The sequence below is a fragment of the Protobothrops mucrosquamatus genome, unplaced genomic scaffold, assembly GCF_001527695.2.
Source record: "Protobothrops mucrosquamatus isolate PMUCROS unplaced genomic scaffold, P.Mucros_1.0 scaffold33, whole genome shotgun sequence".
NCBI classification, from domain to species: domain Eukaryota; kingdom Metazoa; phylum Chordata; class Lepidosauria; order Squamata; family Viperidae; genus Protobothrops; species Protobothrops mucrosquamatus.
In genome coordinates, this window is record NW_015386417.1 from 1,160,204 (window position 1) to 1,171,649 (window position 11,446).

The 11,446-nt window shown below is 34.6% G+C and overlaps 1 protein-coding gene across 1 annotated transcript in view; it reads right to left on the minus strand.

The window, feature by feature from the left end:
* ITGA8 (integrin subunit alpha 8) overlaps positions 1 to 11,446 on the minus strand; it is a 129,903-nt gene that overhangs the window by 79,659 nt on the left and 38,798 nt on the right. The window contains exons 4-8 of the mRNA XM_015811185.1: positions 7,974 to 8,097; positions 7,030 to 7,091; positions 4,975 to 5,020; positions 2,431 to 2,556; positions 129 to 173 (exon numbers count right to left, since the gene is read on the minus strand). Coding sequence (XP_015666671.1) covers positions 129 to 173; positions 2,431 to 2,556; positions 4,975 to 5,020; positions 7,030 to 7,091; positions 7,974 to 8,097 — 403 coding nt within the window. The remainder of the gene's footprint in view (positions 1 to 128; positions 174 to 2,430; positions 2,557 to 4,974; positions 5,021 to 7,029; positions 7,092 to 7,973; positions 8,098 to 11,446) is intronic.

Here is an 11,446-nt window from a genome sequence, read left to right on the forward strand (position 1 = left end):
AGGCTGTATTCTAGCTTGATCACTGAACCACTTTTGAGATAACAACTGTTTGTTAAGAGCTGCACAATATGCATACGATCATACTGCAAGTAAGTAAATTGTAACCAGATCTCTCAGTAGCTTCTTACCTTCATGAAGATCTCCAGTAAATTCACCAGCAGCCACTGAGTAACCTGTTTAAGAACAGACCTACAAAGATGAAATCTGACAATCTATTTCTAAAGAGATAAGGATACTCAGATCTATCCTCTTATTTTATCTCTGCAAGAAAGACATTATAAATTAAAATATATAAGGCTAGTGAATGGTAAATATCTCAGAAGCACAATACATCTACAGCAGTCTTTCTTACCCTTGGTAAATTTAAGATGTGTGAACTTCAACTCCCACAGTCACCCAGCTCAGCATACTGGCTGGGAAATTCTGAGAGTTGAAATCCACACATCTTAAACTTGCCAAGGTTGAGTAACACTGATCTACAGAATGAGATGTACTTTTCTACAACTAAGAAAAAGATTGAGTATAAGATCATAACATAAGAGATGAATGTATTAATAGTTCATCATTCACTTAAATGTAATGTATCATTGTCATCATGGGATGCTCAGTTCCACTACATGACATTCGTGTACACTCCCTTCCAAAGAAAATTTCTTAGAGCACAAATGAGCCCAATGCAGTGTTGTATGTCTGACATAAGATCTGAAAATACTCCTTTACCTATGTTTCTATTAAATAACCAGAAACTCACTATTTCTTTAGCTGCCTTGTTGCAATCTGCAACCTTTTCATCATTTTGGGAAGCAGATTCCTTGTCTACCTCACTCAACCTGTGCACTCAACCTGTGCACTCAACGATTCCATTCCTACATACACACATTCCCACCTAATTGATTCTGCTAAACCAATCTCTAATCAAGATAAAATTAAGGAATATAATACTGTTTGGGGCAGACCCTAAGATGGCATGACTGGACTGGAAGTGTTAACATACTATGGAAAATAAACCCTGAACTAATAATAGTCAAATAAATAACATTCTGAGCATTACTTTTATTCCTTATGGGTTTTTTCATATTTTATCTTTTTTATAATATTCTTGTCATGTTTTATCTTTATGCTTGTTTCATATTTTATTTTTTTTATACCAGTACATATGCATATAGAAATATATATATTTACCTGCCATACTGTATGTATGAGTATAATCAGGGCAATGCTACTTACTGAGTTTTTTCTATCCTTCTATAATATTCTGTTTTAAAATGATTTTCAGTTATTACTTCACTAACATAGAATGGCACTGTTATTTTCCAAAACTGTTTTTTATGAATGATAATTTAATGCATTTTATGAATTCTGTGACTTCACTGTCATCTGTGTCTACAGTATGCTTGACATTTAAATTAATATTTCATACATCTGAGGAAGTGAATTCTGGCCCATGATAACTGATATTATAATATATGTGTTAATTTTTAAAAGTGCCCCAAGGTTCTCTTGATTTTCTTCAACAAACTAGCATAAGAATCCATTCACAGTTGCATGGAGGATTCAGGCAGCAAACTGAAGATGTAACAAAGTGGAGTTCAAATTAAACCTTATGGTAGATAGAGCCAAAGACAGATGAACTGCAAGAGCTATTTTCTCAGTCTTCCGTTACAGGTATTACAATCATTTTTTTCATGAATTAATCCACTGCAGATTATAATGAATGTGATCTTTTAAATTATATATTCAGATAGTTTTCACTTACTATCTGCCTCATTTATCAATCACCCAAAGTTATGATAATATTAAAAATAGCTTTGCAACCAGTCCCCACATTTGTTACTGTCATAATGTCTGATACTCATGTGAGCACCATTCATCCATTGCAATTTCACACATTTATGACTGTCGCATCATGACATGGCCACATGATTGTTACTTGTGTGCTTGCAACTAGTTTGGGACAAGCAGACTTACTAGGGAAGGGGGAAATTAAATTGTATGTCTTGGTCATATGATGTTTTCTTGATCAATTACGGTGCTTGCTTAACAATCAAACAGGAAGGAAGGTTGTAAACCCATTGTCATTTGATTTTCCATTTAGTGAGGAGTTGCTGGTCCCAATTTGGTTGCTAAGTGAAGACCATTAATACAAAAATATTCTGACAAAGTGTTTGAATATAACAATTTTCCATATATAAATTTATGGAACTGACCGTTTATTGTTGGACAAAGAACAAGCATCAGTTCATGTTTTAAAGGCATATATTCATATCAAATGTTGAACTGATAATGCAATATTTTGATTTATATTCATAACAATGGACACACTGTATGTATAGGTGTGTTCTGAGCCTCTCATGCTTAATAAGAGCAAATATTTTCTTATATCAGATTTTTAAACAAGATCAGTGCCAGCAAAATCACCATATAACTTACCCAAATAATTATCATCATATATAGATGGGGCCACTCCAGTTTGCTTTTCCTGTAATAGGTTCTTTAGAATATTCTTGAAGGAATAATCTGTGATAACATCTGCAATGTTGCTGGTGATAACCTGACCTGAGATTCAAAAATATAATAAAATTGTCCTGCAGGGCAACTAGAGAAATACAGGCAGCAATTATGTATTAGATTATAATCCTGCCTTTATTATTTTATACGTAACTCAAAATGGGGATCAAACACAATTCTCCTCCTGCTATTTTCCCCCAATAGATCAGTGAGATAGTTTGGATTGAGAGAGAATGATTTACCTAAAATCACCCAACCAGTATTCACTTTTTAAATTATTTATTTATTATTAAATTTTTAGGTTACCCATCTTTCCTATAAGGTAATTCTGGGCAACCTAAAAAACAATAATTCATAATTAATATTAATTGATAGGAACTGTACGGAAATGCAAAACAATTGTTGATTGCTTCGTAGTCTATAAGAAAGTAAATGTGAGAAGAATAATGGAGGCAATGGTAAATATAGCATGAACAATGCAGTAAGTTTTTCTATATAGATGCCTAAATTTATCCTGCATTTTCAGCTGCTCATGGATCTTTCTTCAGGACCTGCTGAAAATATCCATCTTGAAACTGACACAATAGCAACAGCAATAGCACTTAGACTTATATACTGCTTCACAAGGCTTTACAGCATATTGTCCTCATTTTACCAACCTCGGAAGAATGGAGGGCTGAGTCAACCTTGAGCCAGTAAGAATTGAACTGCCGAATTGCTGGCAGCTGGCAGTCAGCAGAAGTAGCCTGCAGTACTGCATTCTGACCCCTGCATCACCACTGCTCTCAATGTACTAATACCATACCACAAAAACTATTCTAGATTAAGATACATTGGTATTTTATTTTTTTAAATGATGCTATTCCAAAACATATCCATGCTACATTTTTCAATTAACTCTACAAAACCAACATTGCAGTGATTGTGTAAAGTTAGATTAACCAGAGGGCAATGACTTTGCAGAGGATTCTGATGGTCAAAGACCAGATAAACCACTTCCCCTTTCTGCTTCCCTTCCCCAGTTCTTCCTCCCACACCTACAAAAATCAGAGACCTGACTTCTGCACTTTGAAAAGACCACCTCAACTTATTATGTAACTCTTAAAAGAGATTTAATATAAATAATTTACAAAGAATAACTATAGCTTTTCCTGTCCCACAAAAAAACCCTAATAATAATAATAAATATCCTGCTTTGTTCTCTTAATATTTGTCTGCCTATTGTTTCTTCTTTTGCAAAATGTAAAATAGAATAAAATAGAATAACAGAGTTAGAAGGGACCTTGGAGGTCTTCTAGTCTAACCCCCTGCTCAGGCAGGAAGCCCTATACCATTTCAGACAAATGATTGTCCAATCTCTTCTTTAAAACTTCCAGTGTTGGAGCAATTGCAACTTTTGGAGACAAATTGTTCTACTGATTAACTGTTCTAACTGTCAATTAAATATTCTAACTGTCTGGCCTCTAAATGTGGTTGTCTTGCTTGCTTTTGCCTTTTTGCCTCTTAATACAATAAATAAATAAATAAAATTTGGTAAATGCTCATGTATGTCTTTTATCCATCACAACCCCAACAGATGTTGTAAAGTAAAAGGATTAAAGAAGGATAAAACATATCGAATTGGGGGTAATAAGAACTGCAGGTAGAAACTGTACAAACTCCTGCCCTAAAAGGCTTACATTATCTTAATATAACTTGTATCTCAAAATATATGAAAAGGTAGGAGCATAGGAGCAAAAGATAATACGTCTGTTTGTAAATCTAAAGAATATATGGACATGTAAATAATATCAATAGTCTTGGAATAGCTAGGTAGGGCTGGTATAGTTCTAGTCTGAAGTCCTGTAAGACAACTCATATCATGTCAATTGTTTTAAGGATAGTTGGACCAAACAGTTTGATTTAGGACAATTTCTATTTCTTAACTTCACCAACTGCTAGCAGATGGGAATAGAACTGTAAATATTGGAAATAAAGAAAAGAAAGAAGCTGCAGCGATAATTACCTATTCAGAGTGGTCATTCACAAAACACTTGGTGTGAAAGAGATATTTCTGCAATGAATAGCAGACAGACCTATGAAGTGTAATAATAATTCTTTTGTCTGATTTAATATATGGCTAATAGAATGTAATAGATACATATGTTGTTTATCTTGTCTACAACACAGCAGAAGAAAGTACAAATTTGTTCATGCCTTTTACTCTTATTGAATAGAATGTAAAATATTCGAAGATTTCACAATTCAAAGTTTAATTCTGAAAGCAATCCAAATCTTGTCAATTTACAGAGATATAAAAGAATGAATGGACCAAAATATGGAGTCCTTTGAGATTGACTCAGATGTAAGTCATGTGTTGTGAGATGGGAATTATTCTACAGAAACTATGGTAGATATTGCATCACAGGTTCTGCTGATACTTCACTTCCATTTTCAGATTTTTGCTAATGAAAAAGATGAACATACCTTGCCAGTAAAAACTGCCAGGCCCTCCTAATATGAATTCTCCATTCTGTACACAAGACAGACAACAGCAGCAAAAACTCAAAATTAATAATTTACACCAGAGGCCAAAATTAAATACATAAGAATCATCCAAACAATTAATATTATTAATATCACAATTATAACCAGGGGGGAAATATAAGAAATTTCCCACTGCCTGGCTGTTACTGAACAATATAACCAAACCTCATGCTGTCCATACTTGCTGGAAAATGAAATCCCTGGATAGCCTTTGCTAACTGGAAATCCTGACAGACGTAATTAATTGTAACTGCACAATTCTAGATATCTGCGCTATAGCATATACATTATTGCAATTAGAGCCACTGTTAAAAAGGGTATTTTTGATATTTCTTTGGGAATGATAGAAAGATGTTGAATAGAACTGAAATGAATGCAGTAAACTTTAGTGTCCAAGAAAACATGCATTAAAATTAAGTTATAAATATTGCAACAATATTGAAAAATGACAAGGTTGCAGGTATAAATGGCATAATTTAAGAAATGCTTAAATATATGATAGGCTTTGCAAAATTGCTTCATATGTGTATGCAGACTGGTTCTAAACTTGACAATGGGAAGAATATCAGTATTGTTCAATACAAAGGACAAAGAAGGATGCAAAAATTACAGGAGGGATGTGGGGTTTTTTCATTTGAACCTGGGAAAGTGTTTCTCTCTCTCTCTCTCTCTCTCTCATATTTTGCTCCCTTTCTGTGACTTAAGTTTACATCTGTGATGTAAGTTTATTTACCCTGAAAGTGAACAGTTTGATGGATATGGATATAGATAAATATTCTTAAATTGCTTTTTATTCATATTAGAACAGATAGCCCATGGATACAAAGGGAAGCTTAGAAACTGAAATAATTGCAACAAAAGTAACAGCAACAATTGCAACAATTGAATTGCTGCAATGCACTCTACATAAGGCTGCCCTTAAAGAAAATCTGGAAGCATTGGAACAAAATATGCTGAGTTGAGCAGTTATGGATGCCAGTCATTTAGGCATTATGTGACACTTCTACTCTGTGAGTTGCATTGGCTACCAATATATTTCTGAGTGCAATTCATGGTGTTGCTGGTTCCTTTAAAGCTGCTTAAAGGCACTGAGTCATCTCTCCCCAGTAGTGTCTACTTGTCCTGTTAGATCTGACAGGAGAGGCATACTCCAGGTCTTTCCAGTAAAGTTCAGTCTGGGGGACCCAAGAACTTTTTATACTATGGCTCACACCTTTTGAAATATCATTCCTCTGAGATTAGATATGTCCTGACTTTGCTGACATTTATAAATAAATAAAAACAAACAAACTTAAAAACTTGGCTTTGCTATCTAGCCTGGGGCTCTGGCAGTGACAATGAGTCTGTTTCATTGTTTATTTGAATGCAGAATGTTATGTTTAATAGCAGCATCTATCTAACACACAAGGGTAATAAAATATCTCCATCATGTCATCACAGCTTCATCTAGTCCTGCCTCTGCCAACCAACATTAGCTTGTAAGGACATGAAGTGGGCTTCAATTTTTGCTCAGATTTGTAGCTAGAAATTATAATTATTGTATATGTTTTTGTTTGAATAAGGACAATAAACATTTGGCCCCTGGCCAAAACTTCATCTAATATCACTGATCTTGTCAACAAAAACTGCCTGTTTTTATTAGGACTGTTAATCAAACACAGAATTTGTAACTGATTAATTTCTTCCTTCAAGAAAACATATTCTCTCTTTGGTGCAAAAAGAAAACTGTACATTTTCCATTTGGATGCCTGCCTAGGATTAGTATAAGAACTGGGGGAAAAGCCAGTTTTTAAGAGTCTTTGAATGAAACTTGAGTTTTTAGGAGTCTTGAGATTTTTGAGACTCAATACAATGTGGTTTTGTGTGTGTGGTTGTCTTTGTTACACAAATATGTTTGAGATGAAAAATGATGAATTGCAGAAGAAGGTAAATATGAGAGTGAATGTAAAAATGATTAGAAAATCCAGCAACCAGCCAACCACTGTGGATGCTCACCTTATAAAAATCTAAGCTGAATCCTGCTTGACAGTAACCTTGCCCCTCAGGATCTGGGTTGTCTGAAAGTATCAAAGAATGACACTGAGTTAGTTTTACATTATAATTTGACTCAAATATTAACATAACTATTAAGGGAGGAGTTAACAAGCTTCAAATGCAATCTCTTTTTGTGCTAAAAGTCAGGTAATAATTGTTAGATGAATTCTAGATTCAATGTACAGTAAAATAAGAATAATGACAATGATAATGATAATATATGATAATCCAAAGTCAAAATAAAAACCAGTGTGTGAGTTTTGGCAAGGAAACCTAAATCTAAGCAACAGGTTTATATTTGGAAGATCCAAAGATGAAAATGAAATCCTTGGTTTGGTTTATTTCTACACCAGTCTGAGTTGGAGAAAGGACTTTGGATTGTACACATTTTGGCTGCAGTCCATCATAGTCAGAGAATCTGCAGAGGGGCCAGAATAGTCAAGATGGCAACTACAATCACATGATCAAAGTACCACTTTTTTTGCATATAACATGCATATAAAATAGAGATAGCTGCTGTTTTGAGCCTCTTTGGCCTATGGTACATTCTTATGCAAACAACTGCTTTTCATATATGACAAACATCTTCATGGGTGCACTGAAGAATGACAATTAGAAGACCTGCAGTAATTGTGCAATTCTTTGTAAATCTAGCGGTGTCCCATTCCATAATGTATAACTCCCTTGTTCACAAACATAATTATCTTTATTCAAGGTCAAGGAGTTAACTGTTAATTCTACAAAAAGAGATAGAGAGAAGGATGGCTATATCTATAGAAATCAGCTGCTTTTAAAATTTGGCTTCTGCTTATCAAGGTCTATTGGCCATATTGATCATTTTTTTAAATTAAGCCAGAGTTGACTTATCATCACTGTAGCACCAGCCTCATAGTCAAAGAACTTACTGTTGCGACAAGGAGAATATTCTGCATAGGTAGTAAAATTCTGAATAGCAACATAGCAGGTGCCCACTGGATCTTTTTCAGGTGCAGCCTTCAGAGTCCTCCAGTGATATAAGGGAGCACAAGCCTATCAAAATATGAGTTGCAACAAAAAATGTTTAGATGTTTGGATTAGGTTTATAGTATAGTAATTTGTATAGTTATAAATTAATAATTTGTGTAGTAATTTGTGTAAAAGATACAGATGTATTATTTAGAAAACCAGGTTATTTATTGCTTTCTGAAGTATATTGACACTGCTAGATTGATTGGACTCTCCGCAAGATGCATATTTCCACATCGACTGCTCTTTTTCTTGCTCTGTCCTGTCCTTCATTCATGTTTAGGAACAACTATCCTTCAGGTTCCAGTTTGTTAGTTGTAGTAGTTTAAATAGTTATAATTTAAAAAAATTAGGCAATGGAGCAGAGTTGAAAAAAATTCCCCCTGAACCATCAAATAGTTGTTCTAATCTATATGCATTCACTACTAGATTTATATCCCATCTTTATCCTGGAGTTCAAGAGCTATACACAACTTGCCTTTCTGGAACTTTCCCTATGGACTAGAACTGAGCTACAAAATGCTAATAGAGGTAGTCCTTATGACTGTTACTTAATGAACATTCAAAGTTATGAGAGATCACCACAGAGGTACTTATAATCCCTTTTCAGAGTTATGAAATCCACACAGGTCTCCTGTGATCACATGATTACATTTTGGGTACTTGGCAACCAGTTCATCTTGAGTGTTGTTTACAGAATCCTGTGATCACATGACCACAGTTTGTGAAGTTTTGTATTGGTTTCTTGTATTTATTTCTGGTTTCCAGCAAAAAATACCCAAAAAAGAAAATGGATTCACTTAATGACTGTGGTGTTCACTTAAGACTGTGTTGCTTACTTCACAATTGCAATATTTACTAAATGGCTTCCCTAAACAATGCCATTACTTTGAATCCTGAACTTCAATTTACGACCTTATTTTCAGGCTGAATTGTGATTGTTGAGTACTACCTATAGTACTGTTGTAAAATGTTACACTGTCCCCATCCTAGGTCATATGATCACATTTCAGGGGCTTGGTCATATTTATAATTGGTTGAAGTGTCCCATGGTCATGTGACTACAATTTGTGACATTTTTGCCAGTTTCTAGCAAAAATACTCATTCAAGAGAAAAATTTGCACTTATGACCATGTGATTCACCTAATTACTGCCATCAAAATGGACATCTGGCTGCCTTGTATAGGAAATATAGTGAGCTTTCCTAATTGTCTGTCTCTCTGCCTAATAGAGTGGTAATGGAATATTGAAAGAAATACTGAAATAAAGGATAATGGAATATCCTTTTATGCTCGAAAAATCTAATAAACATTACAAATCACTGATCAAGAGAGTTTACAAATAGCTATCTATTTGTATGCAGTAAACCAGGAGTTGTCATTACCAGCAAATTTCTTCAGCAATCCCACTGCCTTTTTTTTTAAGTTTACTTTTTCAATGAAGGGCTTTTTAAAAAAGAGGATTACAGCTGGGTATATTGTCCAGTTGGGATTGCAAACTTAAGAAATATCCTTAAACTGTTACATATGTTGGCAAGAAACCAAATTAACTAGGGGGCTTATTTCTTGGGTGTGACTGTGGATATTTCTGTTGGATACATGACACCCTCTCTTGAGATGAAAACAATAGAGAAGAAAGCTGGCTACCTCTTTGGACTGCCACTTATGGACTGGGCACCCTTGCAATTCTTCTTAAAGAGATGGCTCTTATTTTGGAAATGCCTGGATTCTGACCCTTTCTTTGGATATTTGATATTTCATGGTTTTATCTTATTTTACCATTTATTTTAAGATAGTTTGAGAATATTACACTGCAACTGATGTAGTTTTTGTTTCAAAAGGGAGCAAATGGATACTTTTGCTTATTACAGTTAAAGACAAAGAAAGTTAAATACAGACGAAAAGGTATTTAGGATAAGTTCTGCTAGTATAATGGTATACAAAACATATATTACAAAGGTATCATAAGTGTCCCGTTCTCATTCAGATCAGAAATTCTTACTACTCAGAAAAACAAGGCACATGGAATAATAATATTTTGTTATAAGTAGTTCCTCACAAGCTCTACAATTCTGCAAGAGATATACAACTAAGGGTAAAGATGTGAACTTTATCTTATCCTTTGGAAGAAAATGCCCTTTATTTATCAGCTGGCAAAAATTATTTTGTGATATTTTATGTATCCTTTGCTTTTGATACTCATTTTGTGTAAGGAAATCAATACTGCATTTAAAAAAAAAAGGAAGAATGGGAGAAAAAAGAGGAAAATATGCAAAGAAAGGTAAATCAGTTTGGAATGTGAGAGCAGGGACTGCTTGAAGACTTGTGGGAATTTCACATGCCAACAAGCTCTGTAACAAGATAGGGTGATGTTTTATTCATCACCTGCTTTATGTCAAAGTCCTTTTCTAGGGTTAAGCATATGAGCGAACATTTCAAGCAAGGCATTTCCTTTAGATACACAAACTTATTTAGAAATAATTCAAACCATTTTGAAACAAATCCCCAAGACAATAGTTGCTGTTTCATAATTGTTTGGGAAAATTACGCATGATCAAATCCACAGTTCGAAACACGAAATGTTTCGTTTCCTTTCTGAAGCTTTGCATTAAATCTTTCTATATTAGCTTCTAATATGAAATGCCTCTTATAACTTAATCAAACTGCTTAAAAAACCCAGATTGTTATAAGGTTTCAGCTGGGGATTTCCATCGAAGCACGTAGAAGAAGCTATCCAAGGATTTATGAAAGAAACTTCAGATTTAGCGCCATAGCTCCATTGATTCTACTATAGTAGAGCAATAGTTCTACAACTGTGAGGAACATTCTCCAACTGAGGTAATGGTAAGCCAGGATTTATTGAATAAAATCACAATAAATCTTAATGAATTATTTGCAATGGCTAGATTCATACAGCGCATTCAGTCAGCTGTTTTATTTTAAAAAAGAAAAGCTGCTTTCTAGACTCTCCAAGCTATTCCTGTCATCTTACTAGCCAGACTACTCAGACCAGGGTCCCCAACACCCAGGCCATGGACCGGTACCAGTCCCGGGCCTGTTAGGAACCAGGACGTTCAAGTGGCAGGAGAGTGAGCAAAATTTTATCTGTGCATGGGCAGAATCTAAGTTGCGCATGAAACTATCCCCCTCCCCAGTCCGTGGAAAAATTGTCTTCCACGGAACTGGTCCCTGGTTCCAGAAAGGTTTTTACTTAATAACAATTATTTATATATCTTGGATTCAGAATGAAATTTATTATTTCATTCAGATTTTAAACAGTTTAATGAAGAGAAGGACAAGGGGGGACATGATAGCAGTGTTCCAATATCTCAGGGGCTGCCATAAAGAAGAGGGAGTCAATCTATTTTCCAAA